General features: G+C 39.0%; 1 protein-coding gene across 3 annotated transcripts; it reads right to left on the reverse strand.

Moving 5' to 3' along the window:
* Positions 1 to 965: 965 nt before the first annotated feature.
* NDUFA12 (NADH:ubiquinone oxidoreductase subunit A12) lies at positions 966 to 18,494 on the reverse strand. Of its 3 annotated transcripts, XM_026066057.1 has the most exons (5): positions 18,375 to 18,494; positions 14,474 to 14,556; positions 13,368 to 13,455; positions 8,729 to 8,881; positions 1,313 to 1,395 (listed from the first exon to the last, which is right to left on the reverse strand). In XM_026066057.1, the coding sequence occupies exons 1-4, from the start codon at positions 18,461 to 18,463 to the stop codon at positions 8,755 to 8,757; spliced, it is 387 nt and encodes a 128-aa protein (XP_025921842.1). In that variant the 5' UTR covers positions 18,464 to 18,494; the 3' UTR covers positions 1,313 to 1,395; positions 8,729 to 8,754. The 3 variants fall into 3 exon arrangements, with proteins under 3 accessions (XP_025921840.1, XP_025921841.1, XP_025921842.1); XM_026066055.1 differs by lacking the exon at positions 8,729 to 8,881 and having other exon boundaries at positions 966 to 1,395; XM_026066056.1 differs by lacking the exons at positions 8,729 to 8,881; positions 18,375 to 18,494 and adding an exon at positions 16,277 to 16,347 and having other exon boundaries at positions 966 to 1,395.
* Between the last annotated feature and the right edge of the window lie 876 nt (positions 18,495 to 19,370).

Raw genomic sequence — 19,370 nt, forward strand, 5'->3', positions numbered from 1 at the left:
CAATTGCAAGTATATAATATACTCAAAACACTTCTTAGTAGTCTTTAACAATTATTTTTATAATCTAGTTATCTACAGACTAGGTTATCAGATTCAGGAAATTTTGTGGAGACAGCACCTGTGCTAAAAATATTAGCAGTCTGGAGTAAGAGTCAACAAAATACAAGATACAGAAAAAACAGTCCCAAATCTCTTTTCCAATAACTTGAAAACTTCACATTTTTGAGACTAGGTTCTGGTATATCTTGCTTCTCTACCTCCCCAAAACATGTGAATTTTCAAACTTTCATAGACCTTCTTTAAAGTCATGTCACAGCAAGGCAAGCAGCCGATCCCTAAACCTCACAAGAACATTTTCCAATGAAACTCCATGACACAGAAGCTATGAAAAAGATTTTTGTGACAAGGGTCCAGTCTTTTTCACCTGATTCAAGAAGGTTTTGCTGTTCAAGCAGCAACTCTGTGACACGAGGCACCAACTCATCATATTGCAATGAATTGAACACCTTTACAGGTCTATTACACCAGCAATTTTAAGCAATTTCTCCACTGTCAAAATTTAGGGGATTAATCCAAACCCAATGTAGTGAAGGGTCTGTCCTGGTGACTAGAGACAGGGAACAACTTTGGTGCCTGCATATGGCTGAACTCTCTTTGGAGAGGGCTGGAGTAAGAGATATCATTTGGTTATTATAGCCTTATAAAAAAGCAATGATACATACTCATGCACAAAAAATTTATGAATAAAAACTGTAATCCCTGATTGGCCTTATTATTCTAACTTGTCTTATAAATATTTAAGAGATGGCTTCCTAAAAGAGTATGGGAATGGTATATTACTTGCCATGCAGAGAACATAAGAGGATAAGGTTAAAGATGAGAATCATGTACTTCCAATTTACATTCATACTCTTTTGAATGCTACGAATGTGAGAAATGACTGTCACAGGAATGATTAACACCAAAAAGTTTAAGAGCTGTTTATGTTAAGACAAGAGCCACTGATGATATGACAAAAAGCCTAGTATCTTGATGAAATTAACACTTACCACATATTCTGTCCTCTACCTCTTACAAATATTTTCTCAGTTGGTTCCCCCCAGCTCAATAAACTAAATTAATTCTGTTATAGGAGGCTTTTATTTTGATCAAAACCAGTGAAAATATAATTTGCACTGAAAGCCAAGGTTTAGGCAAGTTATATTTTTTTGCTGTTATTTGCTAGGTGTTGTAGGTGGGATCCACTCTTGTATCTTCTTGCGAGTAGTAGAGTAAGGTACATACTGTCCAGGAGTGCCACTCAGATTGAATTTATGGTTCTCCCAAATAAATTTACGAGCAACTGGTGGATGAGTAGTTGGAGGGTCCTCCGTCATACAATGAAGCCAACGATGCCTTAAAAGGAAAGAGATACATTATTATTAAAAAAGAAAACAGGAAAGAAAAAGGTGTTAGGTGATCTCTCTCTATAGCAAACCTTCCTCCTGACGGTTTCACTGTTACATGTTTGCACAGCCTTAACTAACCAGCCAGCTCAAGGTAAGCACTACAAATGGCGAATAATACGAGGTCTGGTTTGGGTTTTTTTTTTTTTAGTTATCAGATGACCATGCTGTACAACTCTTTCATACCAATTCCAAGGCCTTCATGAGGCCACTATTTAGGAAGTAGAATAATGATGTAAATTCACCTAAAACAATTCATGTAAATGTTTACTGACTCTGCAATAAAACGATGAATGCAAATCACTAATGGGGTAATTATCAAGTGATTACAGTGATTATCCTTTACCTATAAAACTAAATACCAACCCTCCTCTGTGCAAATAACATTAATGAACAAGCAAAGTATTTTCTACAGTAATCTACTGAAACACTACTGCAGGGATAGAAATGGGATGAAATCAATTCAATTTATTTCAGAGCCCAAAGCAACTTTCAAACCTGAACATCATTTTTATTATCTGCTTCATACTGCATGCACAGTTACAACAGAAGTGAGGTTATCATTCATTTTGACACGCTTATGTACACTTTTATTGGGGTGGAATTAATGAGGCTTTTACTAACCAGCTTTTGTCAAAGATTTGACCTAAAAAATGAGAAGTCATCTAGCCCAGTTATTATTAAAAAGCCTACAAATTGCATCCCCAGTTCTTAGCAACAGAGCCTGCAAACTTCATTGACAGAGCAATACAAAAACCCAATAAAAGTAGTAAGAAATAGGTACATTTGTTTGACTGACAAGCATATTCCAAATCTGAAGAGCTCTACAGCAGATGAGTATCTTTTCAGTCAAATAGCTTCTACACATTTATTTAGAAAAATAAAAAAAAACAAACACTCACAATTTTGGATACAAAAATCTCACTTAGGAAATACGTCAGCCATATGTTCCTTTTCTATATAGAAAAAACAAAAAAAAAAACAAAAAAAACCAACGCCACACCAAACCCACACACTGTAGAACTAAGGACTGCCAGGAAATTGATTTGAATACAAAACTGGATGAAATTATAAGATCTTTCAAAAATAAGGAGTAAAAGCTTGTTTAAAGGCAAAGAATGGCCTACTGTGGGGAAAATCATCCACTTATCAGTTTGAAAATTATATACACATTTTCAGATGCAACAAGGACAGGAGGAGAATCCCTCTCTTCCTCCTTCCAGTCTCCTTTGTAAATCTGCTATCATCTGAAGTATACTTTTCACACTGCTTCTGCTAACAAAGAAAATTTTAGATAATTATTTCTGTCTGGAAGAAAGCGGCCCGATAGCACTAATCATTCTGTGGTCCAAAGATACAGGATCAGGTCTTGTTTGTTTTTAAATCTGGCACTACAAGCCTCTTGGCCACATTACTCAATTCAAATCCATTAAAACAACTGTCTGTATTGGCAGGCTTCATACTGTGTGAGGCATCACTTGTCCTGTGATGGCTAGCACCAAAGTTGGCAGAAATGAAAAGCTAATTTGACAGAGGTGAGATCATGCCCAACAAATCAGCTCTGTGTGGCTCACACTAAGTAATACACAACAGTTTGTGGCATGGGAGGCAGGGGAAGAGAGTAATCCACACAGCCATATATGTTCTGCCAATACTCACTTAAGTATTGCATTTCAAAGCACTTGATATCATCACTCCTGAGGAACCACCGCTTTTCAAATCTGCTTGCCGTAGCACATAGAGACAACATAAATTCATACATCTTCACCTAGTGGTGCTTCCGCTAACAGTGCTTAGGAGTTCTGCAAACAAAATCTGTGTGTGCATCTATCACCATCACTCACTGTTCTCCCAAGCCTCCCATTCCCCAGAGGGCTGTGCACATCAACAGGAGAAGCAAAAACTTGCTTTCTAAGATAGAAATGCAGTTATAGAGCCCCTGCAAGCCAGGTTGGAGCAGGTAGAACACAGGAAGTGTATTAAAGCTCAGTTAAAAACTAACAGATTTCAAGGTTGCATGATGTCTGGCATCTCTTTCATTACAAGTTTATATATGTTGTACATTCACTCCTTGAAACATTGGAATAACCATCAACGTTGAGTTTATTTACTCATTTAACTCAGTCTGAAGAAAGACAGAAAAGCTAATAGTTTCATTCTATTATTTAAACTTCATTATTTTGGAGATTTTCTAAGACTAAATCCATGAAATATTTTGAAATGTAATATTTTAGAGTAATTAAAGCATTACTAAATTGGCTTTCAGGATTTTCTGAAACTAAAACAGCAATATGAAATTGAGCTCAGTTTAAATAGATCAGCAAAAAATCCCATTTTCTCGCTGGAAAGTAGAAATAAAACTGCACACTTTCTATGAGACCAAGCACTATAGTCAGAGGTACTGAAATACTTATTTCCAGAAGAAGCTTCGAAAGTTTGTTTGGAACCCCATCAGCTAGTAAGCATGCATATATTTAAGAGCTTCAAGGCGACTGAGTGTAGTCATGACAGATTTCCTTTAAAAGCCCAACATGAAACTTAGAAAAGCACTTCAGTTTGTGGACAGTCTGCTGTCTCAAACACAAACTCTCACTCTGCATTTCAGCAAAACAAGTAAAAATTGAAAAAAGTATTCTGGGAAGACTTTCCCCTTGACAAACTCCCTCAAAGAGTCCTTTGAAACCCTTGACGTCTGATACACTCTACTCCCAGATGCTCAAGAAAGCTTTTCATGCACTAGTCTGGACAGCATGAGTAAAGAGATTTGACATCTTGCAGATTGCCAGATTTCTATACAAACTCTGCCTATGAATCTGCACATGGAAAAAATAAGATTCGGAAGCAACTGATGACTTTAAACCTACAAAATGACCAGACAACATATAGAAGTTAAAGAAAAAAAAGGTGGACAGCAGAAGCCCTAAAGAGGTTGAAGCAGTTCCCTGAACCTCAGGGCAGAGAAACCACGTACCACCAAGCAGACTGAGGCCAGTCTAGCCTCTGGACTTCTGCTTAAGATGAACAGATGAAACATGCCTTAAAAATATCTTCAAGTTTCCTCAAAACTATGTAGATTTTTCCCCCAAACCTTAGACAAACACTTAAAAGCAAGAAGAGCTCAAACTGAAGCCGCAAGGGACTGGAGCCAACTCCATGATGTACAAGATGTCAAACAGGAACTGATACTGCACCAACTCGGTAGCTACCACCACGTGGACTCCTGCAGGGTTCAGGTGCTGTCACCCTAAGTTTAGAAAGTCTGCCAGGATGTTAGCATCCACTTTTTTCAACAAGTTAAGCAATGCTGCATTAAGATGAAGGAGAGGCGAAGCTATGTGTTACGGTCAAAGGGCAAATCATTTCAAGGCTTTCCCAAGTATTTTTAAGTGAATAGGAGAACGGATTTAACTCTGACTAGCATAAAAAGAAGCCTTCTGTTTTTTAAAGGTAGTTTTCACTTATTCCTCCAGATTCATGCATAGGAAGAGAGGGAAGGAGGGACAAGAAGCATGTTTTTATTTTTGTACACAGGAAGGTTAACTTTGCTTTCCCATGCAAGCTACTAAAACATATTACACAGTAATGAGGCAGCATCCCACTTAGCTGAAAGTACTACACCAGAGTTTAGAAATCTAGTTAAAGAAAACACAAATTATTGTTAAGTTACTGAGAGGATGGAAATTTTACTGCCCCTCTCCCCCCACCCCCCAATCTTTTTGTTGTTTTCTTCAGGCAGACATGAAAAGCAGCAGTTTTACATAAAGTAGCAAACTTCTTTACATTTCTTAGTACCTTGGCAGACCTAAGTCAGAGATGCCCCATAAATGCACACACCTTACAACTTTCAGGCCCACTAACAAAACGCATGTACATTATTAAACTGAAGTTATATTTAACATGTTTCATTCTATGACATTAGCACACGTGAAGTTTCTTTCAAAGATGTTAGATCTACACAAGAAGGAAATAACCATCGAAGTGCTGGACGGCCATTACACATACCAGGCATGATGCCAGCAAAATGAAGCTGCCCTGCAAAAGGAGAAAGCTATTTGGAAATTACAGTTCTTTTTTTCCCCCCACAGAATATAACTTATATTGAAAGAGCAGAATTATTTTTAACTAATTTAATATTCATAAACTGTCCGTCTGTTCTTGCAAAATATTCAACCAAAATGCAATCCAAATTACATTACGCCAAGCAGACTGTACAAACACCAGTATGTGGTCAGCTACAAAATCATTTGAATACGATTCAAAGGAATCACACACCTCTGGCATACGGCAGGATATCAGGCCCTGACTTGCACAGGCTTTATATAGTCTCAAAAGGAGCCTTTACTCCAGAGCACTATCCTGTTGAGAGTGGAAATTTGGGGTCCAGCTTACCCCTTTTGGTGGGCTCAACCCAAAGCCCCTAGGGCTCCCTGACCACAAACACATACTCTTCCAAATTCCAGCTACAGGAGTATCCCGAGTGCTGAATAGCTAGTAGGAGCCCGCAACAGGAATAAGCAGGCATATAGGAAACTTTTGCATGAGACACGTGAACATAACCTGAAAAAAAATCAGGACGAATATAGAAGATTCAGGAAACAAGTATTTCAACTCTCACCTCTGATCCCAAACAAATGAAGGGTGGTGAGACACTCAATCCTCTCCCCTCACCTTGTTTCAGTGGAAATAACCAACAACTCCCTATTTATGAGACTCAAAGAATCAAGAAATACAAGAGTCTGGAAGGGATTTAGGTCAATCTGCATATGCTTTAGACCTGAGGAAATATCAGCTACATCCACGCCACTCCCAGCAGAGACCTGTTTAAGTTGTTACAGAATTACTGTGATACTAGCTTCTTAATCTTCCCAATCTTCCTAATGAAGATTGGCAGAATTTTTTAATGGTAAGGATGGTAATGTCGAATCTGTATCTCTTCTGTAATTTATCCATTTTTTTTTTCCCAACTGTCCTCAAAGGTGCGATTGCTCTTGATGCTCTTCCCTAGGTCTATGTTTTTCTTAGAGGATGGTACCCAGAGATGAACACTTGTACCTACACAAAGTCTTCCTGGTAAAAAGAAGAAAGGAAGAATCACCTTGCACCAGGGCAGGCAGTAATTCTTTCTACATCTCCGCAGTGCACACTTCTTTCGCAGCAGTATGATACTGTGGACTTATTCGGCGGGCCATCACCGTAACACCCAGATCACCCTGCAGCATCAGCACTTGCTCCCCTCCTGCACACCGTCAGGTGAGTGGTTGCTGGTGCCAGAAGCGCAGGGTCTCGCCCCTCTCTCTGCACCCAGCCAAACGATTCCCCTCCTTCCCTGTCCCATGTGATCACAAAATGAGATAATGCAGCTTGTTAAGTTACCAAACCGCTGCGTGCGGATAATCTGCACCTGGTAATAACTTTCATAAAAAAGCAGCACTGAACTCTGCTTTGTCTATTGATATTTTACACCCCTAATATTTCACTTCTCTTTGCAGCCTTGGATAAAAGGGAAAAAGAAAAGCTAACGCTGCTTTAAGCACATTTCCTTACTAACCTGCCCACAACACTTCACCTAGTCCTCAGCTTCTCCTGATCCAAAACTGCTTCTGCCTCGAAAAAGGAAAAAAAAGAAAAAGAGTTTTAACAAAGGACTGTAACCCTTGCCTCAGGAAGGGGATAAAATGGACTGTTATCAAGAAGTACACGTTCAAGATAGACAAAACAGTTTTCATAGTAAAAAACTATGAAAACAGTTTTGGTACCCTGACTAGTACTTACAAGCTGGTTTTACATTCCTAAGGAGTCACATGGGAGAAGGTTTCTTTTCATCTTAATGCTAAGATTTTCTTCGCTGAAGCCTTTCAAGAGCTTTTTCACAGAGGCAAAAGCACAAAATACTAAAACCTGAAAGCCATTTAATCTTGCCATCTGCCCACTTGGTTTTTGATTACTTCTGAGCAAAAAGAAGAAAATTTTGCTTGTAATGAATGCATCCGTAAATAAATTTGTGACTATGCATGAATGTGAGCACATGCATGAAGCAGCATATGTGGATTGTATAAATAGTATAACTTGAGGTTCCTGGAGCTGATTTGCTATCTGTAATATTTTTAGGCTAAGGGATAAACGATTGAGGAACAAAAGGTAGTACTGGGCCTTCTAACACAACAGCACAGTGGAAGTGAGCTCAATGCACAGGTCAACGATTACAGCAATTCTGTAACAAAGACATTTATGAAAGTAATAAATATAGACCTAAACAGGCATTGGTACACGCAGATTTAACTTTAACATTTATGTGTTTACAGAGCACACCCGATCAGCAAGTTCAAAAATTGAGGTACAAAATTTCATCAAAAAAACATTTGCCCTTCACACTACGAGATGAAACAAGTGCCCAATATGTCATATAGCATTACAAGAAGATTATTAATACTAATCATTCATCACATTCCCAATGCAAGTATTGAAAGAATTTCAAAAATCTAATTAACTTGTCTCCACAAAATAGATATCATCATCTTCCTTCTGAAAGTAAGGGGGGGGGGGGGAGAACAGTAACAAGGAGGTCAAATGACATGATTAAACCTGAGTAAAACCACAAGGCTAAATATTCCAGTATGGGAGCTTTTTAAAACAAGTTCTGAAAAGAGCTGCAGTCTCCATTCCCTGCAGAGCAAACAAATGTCAAAACAGTTCCTTCAGACACTGTGATTTCAGTACATACACTGTCAAAGGACATTGCACCAAACAAATTATTTCAGAATACTCAAAACATTCAATAGTTTCTTGAAACTGGTGCTACACTGTGTTACTACATTTCAGAAGTTTTTTCTTGCTGCTTTTTTCCCTGTCTCCAATATCTGACAGAAGGTAAAGGACGGCTAACTTAATTTCCGTTTTATTTTTTCGAAGACAGCTGTTTTCAAAATTTCTAATAGCATTCAAAATGCTTCCTTCCAATTTATCATGTATGAAATGCAAGGCCTGCTTGATTGTATCTCAATAAAGTCATACATATTCCACAGTACTGAAGTCACACTACTCACCCGCAAATTATACATTAAGATCCAGTGTGGTCAACAATCAGAAACATGGAGAAAACCTAACTGTGGTATGACTCGCAATGAAAAAAAGGAAGAAGAAAGCATTTTTCCTGCAGAACTTCTAATGATTCTCTATTCTTCCAAGAAAATAGCATAACTATGCATACTGTAGGATTTCTGTAAGAATACTGAAAAATAATTGCAGACTAGTTAGCATTACCATTAAAAAAAAAAAAGGCAAACCTGGAATCTTTAGGTTAGCCCTGGTCTTAAATTTCAATTTTGTTTAAAATCTCATCTTCAGGCATGATAGTCGCAAAATCTTTTCTGAGAGCAACACCAGCATAAACACTGTAGTAAAACCTGCTTCCACAAGCAGCGGGTACAACAACATACCTGTGTAAACAGAGATGAATTAACCCAGCTGTTACAGTGGTACTTTATACATTTCCTGGTTGACCCAAGGCTGACAAACTTCTTGTCCTGACTTCCCATGTGTTAAAGGGGAAGGCTAATGCTTTAAGAAATAAGCATTTCTACAGCTGACAGGAGGACAGGTGTTACAATACTACAAACCACACAAATCTCTTCATCAACAGAAGTAAATTCACACAATCCCAATTCATCTCCAACACATTTCTGGGTGCAAAAAAAATCATTGTTTCCTGTGCAGTTGCAAAACCCCAGTGCCAACATCCACGGCAACTTCTACAATGCATTAATATTTTCCAGTCAAAAGCCTGTGGCACATTAAAAGTCTAAGACAGTATAATATCAGATGGACAAATATAGAATTTTAATAGACAGCATTTATTCCCACTTAAAATACTTCAAATTTTTAAAGTGTATCTCAACAATGTAGAATTACACGTCAATGAATTAGACATGCCACAGAACCATGATTCCTACAGAAGAGTGAGGATCCAGGTTGCCATGGGATATACAGATTTATCAGGAAAATAAAGCATAGAATACTGCACAAGTAAGGTTCCTGTCAAAAATATATTCGACTGCAGGACTGTTTCCCTCTAGTGCCCTAGTGCACAGACCAGTCTTGAAAATAATGAAGAGTTTACTGTTTTTTCTAGGGCAATTTCCACAGTGATAGGAAAACAAGCTTTTCTACCTCACTGTTTTATGTAATCTAGACAAGCCGTTTAATCCTAAAAAGCCAAATTTGATCCTCAGAAGAACCTCTTTATCAAGGTGTGTAGGGACACGACCGATACCACACCAGCATGAGCGAAAAAAGAATACAAAAACTAACAGTGCCGCAAAATAAGGATAATCCTGAGAACAGGCATAGTCTAACAGTTAAAGGATAAAAACTAGAACCACATGACAGTTATAACATGGATAATAAGGAACAGCCCCACACTGGCAAGAACACTCTAGTTTTGGAGATTTGGGATTTTAATGTCACTTCTCGGAAACAATGCCATAAAACTCTTGCTGGAGATGAAAGAAGAAGAGTTAACTGCACTAGATGCTATTTTAAGAGAGGGAGAGTTTGAAATAAAATTGACTACCTAGACAGCCTACCCACACACTTCTCAAATGTTCAGATAACGAGAGCCACAATTTATGAGTTTGCATAATTAACCTCAGCCTCAGCTCAGAATACCTCTCCCAGGAGATAATAAAAGCCAGAGTTCAAACAACATTCAGTCTACCCAAGCACCACTGAGCTCATACCACCTCGCTATTGCTTTGGGCCTGACATGGTGTTTATTCTCAAGAATCTGGTAGAGATTACTCTTGCTAGCTGAAGAACAAAATCTAAAAATATACTGTTATTTTATTTGATGTGTGTTTTTTCTGGATCATTTAGCAAGACAGAAAAATGTGCCTGTTAACAGCTGTGTGGTCAGAGATCTGAAACTCAAGTTTGTGCAGAATTATTAGTGACATACATGAACAGAAAATAAAACCTTCAGAAAAATTATAGCCAAGTAGCAGTACATACAGAGTATCCTTGCCCTTGCTGTTCAACCTCTTGCAGAAAATCAATATATATCAATTAAAACAATTATGCTGTTAATGGCTATTGTTTAAGAAATATTCTGTCATGCTATGAGCTAATTTCATGTTCTTGTCTGGAATGGGTAATAGTAATCTTAAAATTTATTTTTCTAACATTGCCTGCTCTATGCTATTCTAAGCTTTGCCAAACCATTAAGAGGGAATCATAGCTAACATGGAAAATTGGATGAAGAATAACGGGGGAGTACTTTAACCTGTTCAGTCCGCGGAAAAGCTGGCAAAACGCTCTTCTCACTCCAAGAAGCAGTAAGTGCTACTGGCAGGACAGTAAGTGATACAACACAACGAATGCAGTTTCTTATTGCCTAATCTTTCAGATGCTTCCTCCCGTGATACTTTTACCCATAAACCCACAGGAACTAGTTCAATGAAATTCATTCATCATTAAAATATGCCACTAACTGATCATCAGAAAGTTTTCAAATACATAATACAGTAAAAATACAAGTGAAATTAACATTTACAATGGTGAGCAATGGATGACTGTCTTCCTACACCTTATTCACAGGTGTCCTACAGGGTTCCCTTCAAAGTTTTGCATCTACCCTATGCAAAATGGTAGTTGGTAGAAATTAAAACTAACATCATGGTACTTCCAATTCAGTCTCTCTTTGGACTGGACTACAGATGACAGGTGTTCATCTTTCATATGTATGCAATATTAGTTTCAATTATCTGTTCAGTGATAAGGCAGAAAAGGAAAAAAAGAACAAAGTGGGAGGCACCTTCCCTGAAACAGAGAAAACAGTAGGAAAAAAAATCAAAAGTGCTCATAAAAAAAAATACATTTTTCCACCAGTAAGTGCTATTAGGAAGTCAGCAGCAAGGGGAAATTGCTGGAGAAGAAATACTGAAGACAGTTTCAAGAGAGAATCACTCTCATGACTCCTTACCTATGATGACATGACTTTACTCTGCATCTGCCAAAACCACATACTTCCCCTTCCGCAAAACCTATTATACACATCTGCATCACGATAAAAAAAAAAAACGTAACTTGTCTCCCAACAAAGAGCTAACTGATTTCTTTGCACAGAACAAACCAGGTGACAGGGACAAAGATGAACACTCTTGCGACAGCTGGGTTCAGACGTGACAGCAAGACAGGGAGAATATCACAAGGACTGCTGCACTACTCAAAGCCTGGAGTGCCGCTCTCAGAAAAATTAAAGTAATTCTCCAGGAGTAGTATTTTCTACTACTACAGGCACAGGCCTGATCTTGCATTTGTAATCCACATGGTCAGTCTGTCAATATTTTACAGATCCCTGTCATTTAAATCTGAAGCGGGACAAGCACTGCCTCTCCTGAAATCAATGACTGTGTGCCAGACTGCCCTACCGCCAAACGGAGACCCAAAAGTCTTCGGCCAAGCCACCTTCAAAACTGCAAGGGACACTCGTGTGCACGCTGCTAGATGAATCCCAGATAAGAATGAACTACATTTGCAGCAAGTGTCAAGTTCTGACAATGAAAAATCATAAAATTTTTTGGATCGTGCAGTAACAAGCTGCATCAACTCTGATGCTTTACTCAGCAATCCTCAAAGTAATCAAGATCTGAATCTTACAAAAATATTTTTTTGACTAATTTCAGGACTGAAACAGCTTTAAATAGGCATTTTGTATTGCAAATACACTTGTGTTGCAAATCCCACCCATTAGCTTCCACCACTGGAAAGGATTTGACAGCTTTATCTTAAAAGCAAAATTACACTAAACATTGCAAATCCCAATCTTAATTTCTAAATCGTATTAAGAAGTAATGGGCCCAACAGAAGCCTTACCTTAGGTGTTCTGTGGTATGTTAAATGGTATGGTCAAAATTTTGAATACTGCATACGCACATGTGACCAAGTTATAATAATTTATAAAACTATCAAATTTTAAGCTTCTGCATTTTCTTTGTCAGATTAATCTGTTAGATTAAAAGAGAATTAGTGTATTTAAACCCTGCATTCAGAGAAGAAAACAATGCTATAAAGTACAGATATTCAAAACTAACTTCCATGACCTCAGCAACGTGTAAGCTACAGCAATTAATATATAGAAGGCAATTACTCATGACAATGCACACAAGTAAGACATGAAGTTAGCCTTTTCACTCCAGCCTTCCCTAGCCCACATCATTTAAATCCAACTATTCCTTACAGGTGTGTACACGCACAACTTTTTACAATTCAGTTGCATAAATAGTATCTCAAACCTGCACTGTTTCCTTTGCTTTTGATGGAGTACAAAATAAACCAAAAATGTAGGAGGTCACAGTACTGGGTCCAAAGCATAACCTACCCATCTTGTGATCCATGTATCCATCACTGAGCCAGTGACTGTTTCAACAGTGATTTCTGAATACTGAACATTCCCTTTCCCAGATGGCTATTGGGAATTGGGCTTTAATGTGATAACAAGATGCATGAACAGACATCATGTGCCTGCACAGAGCCCTTTTGGACACACTGGTCTGCCAGTAGGATTGAAGGTTTTATTCAGCTTTCTCCTAATACTCATTAATGTTCTTAATCAATTAAGATTAATCAATGTATGGCCAATCTTAATTAATCAATGTATGGTTTAATCAACAAAGAACTTTATCTGTAGAAACATTCCCTGGAACGGTACCCTCCTTCCACAAACTTAAATAAACATCCAAAAAACCTTTCTAAATCCAAATGAAAGTAACTATCCTGAAATCTTCTTGTCATATATATAATAGCTGCATCCAAGAAAACCTTATTACCATAAAATCATATTTTTACCATCTGCTCTGTAACAAAGAAAACATGCAGACAGTTACAACATTAGTAAAGTCCATGCTATTAAGTTCATCAATAGCTTACCATTCAGGGGGCACCATACTTCCATCAACTTCCCAAAACGTGTTTTTGCCATTCATTTCATTAGTATATATGACCCATCGGTGTCGACCTTAATTAGATAAACAGAAATATTGTACTAGCTTAAGAAAATAAAGAATATTCATATAAAGGAGACAACTCATGAAAACCCAAGGAAAACTATTTTGACTAAAAAGATTTACCATTATGGGCACACATTTCAAGTTCAGTACGGCCATGACTATTTGACTATTAAGTAGATCAAGTTTTTATTTTTCTGATTTTCTGCATTTCCACTGTTACAGCTATTTTTATATGGCTGAATCTACAAAGCTCTAACAAGGGAGCAAATAGTAGCTATTGTATAAGCAACTGCAAATGGGAACTTATGAAACTCTTTTCATTAGGAGATGCCTTTATTTCAGTTACAGCTTCCTTTCTCAAAAGGGACACTGCCATTAGTAACCTAAGATTAAACTGAATTCCTGCTGTTAGCAGTTTCACATATAAAACCATGAAGTAATGTTTACCAGCAACCCTGTTTTCTCCACTTACCCTACAAGTTCACCTACAATAGGCAGAACTTGAGCTAACCAGTCTGTTAATTGCTTATGTCGCACTTTGTTTTCAGTGCTACCTTTTGGAGCGCTCTACAAAGGTTATTTGCAAACCCTTCACCTAAGTCAAGGTAATAAGTTTAAACTACCTTGTGTTTCTTTGCCCTGCAGTGATCATGTGAAATCCAGCTGTGAGGCAGTTCTAAAGGCAATTCTCTTCCTTCCCTCACCTGTTAAGCTACCAGCTTTTAGGTCAAAAACTAAATTCAGCTCTCAGTCACATTATCATATAGACATACCTACATGGAAGGCACCTGACTGGTTCAGATTTATCCCATATTTATTATGTCAGATTGAATCTGTTTGCAAAAAAATTGATGGAAGCAGTGGAGAGATAGGGGACATTGAAGCATCTCTTTTGGCCCCCTAACACTCGCACAAGTCAAGTGCGAGGAAATTGGGTGGCCAATAAATGGATTTCATTAGCAGAAACTATTTAATCTATACAAAGTTGGATAGCAAGTCAGGAAATGTTCACATTAGCACACATACCAAAGAAGTTTCTTTTGTCTTCATAGTATTTGTTTCCATATTTGTCGACTCCTATTAACGTACCAGTCTTCAAATCATTGACCCTGTGAATTCCCAAAACAGCAGTTTCAACTGACTTCATCATCTTAGAATGAAGCTGCAGTAGAGGTCACACTAATCATTAAAACCCTTAAACACACGTACATAAAGCAAATAGCTTAAGGATTCCAAAACATATTGCCAACTCCTGCAGCTAATTGACAGCATGCCTTTACTGTGTGCCCCACTGACAGGATAACGAAAGTCATACAGAAGGGCTTTTGGGGGCTGTTATTTATTCAAAAGCTCTTTTACAATGGAAGATAAAGCAACTCTGTAAAATACCATAGTTTAATACCACAGAGCAACACTCACAACATCTTAATTACCATGGAAGAGAGTCCCACAGACACAAGGAAATTCATTTAGTTACAATAACAGAGTATGTTACCATCAAACACGTAGAAGCAATTCAGTCTTTTAAGTAACTTTCCAACTGTTTCCATGGCCCATGTCTTTAGAAATCTTTCAATCCAGAGAAGTGGTTAAATTCTGTGATAATGATTTTGGTTTTATTTGTTTCTAACCTAGCTGTTAGGATTGCAAAATACAGTATCAGGTCCACATAAATACAGGTAGGCTTTAAGTATACTGAGAAAACAAACTGGACACTTCATTACAAAATTTATGATGCAGTACCAGTGTTCAAAGTTTAGGCTGGTTGCAGGACTGCCTTCCTAAACAACAGTATTTCAAATAAATTCATTTTTGAAATAAAGCACCACTGTTTTCCATAAAGCTCAAGAACACCTGCTGTAACTAACATTAGTTAGTGCTCTAGCAAGTGCCAAAATTAAAGCATTTGCTCTTAAAGACATTTCAAGAATTCTGACAGAGTCAACAACTTTCAAGAGAGTCAGATACTTCTGAAATTACCAAACCATCTGCAATGAAGTGTCCAGGGACCCATCGCAATGCTTTTTTCCTGCCACTAGGGCATCTCAAGGATAGACCCTGGCCTGACAGCCAAAAACAGCAAAGAAAAGTTATTCTGGATAATTTACTTCATCGAGCTCTGCATTGCTGACATTTTGTTAGGTGGTGTTTTCTATCAATTTATATTTCATACAACTCAGGAAAGCAGATATGAATGAGCTAACAGATCACCACACAGAAGACATGCTTAATCTTCAAAAAGATGATCAATGTTACTAATGATTGGACTAGGATGATTAACGGGAGAAGGAGTCTAATTAATTAAGTGTAAGGAATAAATGCAATGACATTAATGAGGACTACTTATTTGAATCAAAAGTGTAAGTCCAGGGAGCAGATGAGGTTCTGGAGATTGCTCTCAGTATTCAATATTAGAATGTGTACAGTTCATCCACCGAGCGTGCTGCTGTGATTTTACAGAAACATGACCTTAATTTGTTTTAATGATTTTGATAAACTCCCAGGTCAGTTCCTGGTGACCAACTCCTGTAGCTAATTGACAGCATGCCTTTACTGTGTGTCCCACCATATGTACAGTATGTGCCTAGGTGTGCTTCCTTAGTCAGGAGTTTAACTATGCAACCTACTGAGCAAGCTGTTGGTTATCTTCTCTCCTGGGGTGCCTGAAAGCAATGATCAGTTCACCAAGTATTCATTTTAAACCTCTGAGGTTCTAGACAGAATAATCCTCTCACACAGCTCTCTGGTATCAAAGAGACATTCAAAGATCTCAGGCTAAGTTATTTAAGCCTGAGCCCCCAGCTTCTAGCTTCAGAAAAAAACACGGACATTTCACTGCTAATCTTGCTTCCGTCTTCCTCTCCCTTTCTTGTAAAGGTTGCCATTTACCACTTCATGCCCTGAATCAAACACAAACAGATACTGTAGTTACCACTTTCAGAGGCAAACAGGACATTTCCTAGCCAATTTCACTGAGTTTCAAGGAAGGAGAACATTTGCCGGCAAACAAGTCATTAAGAATTTGATTTCTACTGTATAAAACCCATTCACATCTCCTCAGTGGGAAGCATATAGAGAAAAGCAGGGAAACTTAGAAAAAAGTCTGTCTCCTGACTCGGACAAATCATTTTCTCCAGTTATCACTAGAACAACCTCTTACATACACTGACTGTTGCAAGAAAGATGCATCTTGAGCACTCCTCCTGTAAGCATTGAGTCTATTTACCTTTCAAGCTTGAATGGTAAAGGTGATGCAGCAATTATGTTTGTAGCTGGTACTGATATGAGGATCGGGTATAATTCTTTACCTAGCACACTGCTTTTCTAACTTCACTCTTCTCAAAGAGACAGAAGAGCGTTGCCTCTAATCTCACCTACTCCCTTGTTCTTCTGAGTAGAAGGGTGTCAACACAACCTGTGATCTTAGGTTCACAAAAGATCCCTGACAAAACAGTCAGTAAGATGTGTTTAGGAAGATGCATTCAGGTGCAAATGAATTTGCAAATTCTTCCCTTACATTTTACTTTCCCCAGCTATGTTTCTTCTTGAGAACTACAAGTATAATAGCTACGGCCTCAGAAGGTAAACAAAGCAGAGAACACAACAGGGAAGTGATGGGGAACAATCATAATAAAACACCAGTTGGGGAGATCAGGTATTGTCTCAATATATTCTGTGAAAAAGTCTGAAATTTCCCTCTAAAAATTCTGTAAGAGGAACGTCTACCTGAGCTGCTTTCTGCAGTGGAGACAGGAAAAGCAAAAGTTGCCCTTCACCACAGGTAGTAGTAATACAATGATGAAGTTGAGAATTCCCGAAAGTCCAGCTGACTTTAGGAAAGCATTTGATACTGTGCCACAAAAGAAATGAGAAAATGATAGTAAAATAGTGTAAGAACTGTGAAGGGATATGTTGCCTGAGAGGAAGAAGACAACATGCTCAGCTGAAGGAGGAAATACTGAGCTGATTGAAGGTTATTAGTGAAGTTCCTCAGAGAATGCTCATGGTACTAACCTTATTTAACATTTTACAGGGTTCCTGACCAAAACAAAAACAAAACAGACCCCCCCCCCCAAAAAGCACAGGAGTCTGGTAAATGATGATATTACCATACAGAGGAAGATCATAGAGTTATACAGGAAGTGCTGCATGATCTTGAGGGCTGGAGTAATACAACTGGGATGAAATTCAATGGTATGAAGTACAAGGTCTCACACACCTGGAGATAGTAAGACTGGAAGTGCCATGTTTGTAATTACAAGGAAAACACCTGGATGTCACAGGGTAATGATAAGCTGCCAATTAAGTGACATTAGGAGAGGGGTGTGGGGAAGACAAGCTGATCCCAGGATATATCAGGTTAGGCATCTTCAGTGAACAACGCAAGTATTAAAGCCACTGCACAAAAATACTGATGAGGCCTAATCAGAAATGGCATGTAAAATGTTATGTTTTACTGGTCAGAACAGATCAATTTAAACTAGGGTGAATAACGGAAGAAGGCTACTATGGTGACTGGAAAAGAAATAAGTTTCAAAGAAGGCTCAAACAGCTTGGCTTGTTTATCCTAGCATAAGAGAGGCCTTGGTATATAACAGGGCACTTCACCTTTGAGAATCCTTCCTATCCCGTACTCCCAACTACTGATTAAAAAGAGCCATTTAACTACACGGCTAGGTCTGCACCATTCACGCGTACCCTGAAGAAACACTCTATTATTTTTCCAAGCCCGGTTACAAGGGTAACGCAGCCCATCAACGCTGCCGCAGCCGGCCGATGCGCTACTCGGACCGCCAGCTTACAGTCACCGCTTCTGCGGCCCCGCCGCCGGCCAAGGTGACCCCGCAGCGCGGCCAGGCCACAGCCGGCCCGGCCACCCGCCCCCGCCCGCGGCGGCTCCGGGCCCCTCCGCGCGGCGCCGCGTTACCTCAGCAGCTGCCACAGGGCGCCGCGGACGCCGCCGTGGCCGCCGAGGTGCTTCAGCGCCCGCTTCACCAGCTGCACGTACTCCGCCATCTTGGGGCGGCACCGCCCCTTTCCGGCCGCCTCCCCTCCCCCCTCCCGCCGCGGCGCAACCGTCCCCAACGGTAGCCGGCTGCCGCCTCGGAAGCGTTAGCAGCTGTTCAGCTCCTGCACCCCTTCCCTCATTTCCGCCGCCGGGATCGTTTTCAGCGACTCCGGGTATAATCCCGTGAGCAATTTGTTTTGTTTTATCTTCAATTTTATTTTATTTAAAATGAAATTATTATTTTTTTGTTTTTCGTCCTGGCAATGAAATAACATGGATTAAAAATATTTTTTGTGGAGTTAAAACGAATGAGCTCCGTCCAGGTCATTTTACTGATCCGCTTGGTGCTGGGGCTCTTGCAGTTAGATTGAGACCACAGAAGAGGGGAGGGTATTTTCACCTAAAGCTAGGAGATAGGATCAGCTTCTTAACGGAGTTTTGAGCCTGCAGAAGACTTTGTGGAACTATGGCCTAAATAGCGGGAGCAGCTTACGGCGTCTTTGAATTATGTTTTGATTTTTCTTTGTTTTTCTCCATTAATTGGCTCAAGAAAGGTCTCCACTGGGCCTTTCACTGTTACTGGCTCCTAACTGCTCCCGTTCCACCACATCTGCTGGTGTTGCTTTTGCTAATATCAGGCATGAAAAACATGTATTACTACTCTGTTCAAAATTCTCCTTGAACTCAGTGCAAATGTCATGACTGAATGCAGCAGAGTGTAAATATTACATCTCTCTAGTAATTTCTTAAGGCATTTTTAGAAGGCAGAATTGAAATGCTGTGTTTTCATTCAGATAAAAATGTCTTAGGGATCCATCAGTATTATGCTTAATTTCTACAGTGCTTAAGACTTAACACAAAGACTGTGTTAGATGTTACTTTTGTTTCCGGAAAGTTTACTATACTGAACATCAC

The sequence above is a fragment of the Apteryx rowi genome, unplaced genomic scaffold (assembly GCF_003343035.1).
Source record: "Apteryx rowi isolate R43461 unplaced genomic scaffold, aptRow1 scaffold_237, whole genome shotgun sequence".
Taxonomy (NCBI): domain Eukaryota; kingdom Metazoa; phylum Chordata; class Aves; order Apterygiformes; family Apterygidae; genus Apteryx; species Apteryx rowi.

Bases quoted from the DNA above. Each gene is read 5' to 3' on its own strand.
- NDUFA12 (XM_026066055.1), bottom strand. From the start codon at position 18,463: ATGGCGGAGTACGTGCAGCTGGTGAAGCGGGCGCTGAAGCACCTCGGC. The intron at 13,456-14,473 runs GTATGTGTGCTA...TATCTAATTAAG, and splicing joins AGACAAAAGAAACTTCTTTG to GTCGACACCGATGGGTCATA. The intron at 1,396-13,367 runs GTAAGCTATTGA...TTTCCTTTTAAG, and splicing joins AGTATGGTGCCCCCTGAATG to GCATCGTTGGCTTCATTGTA.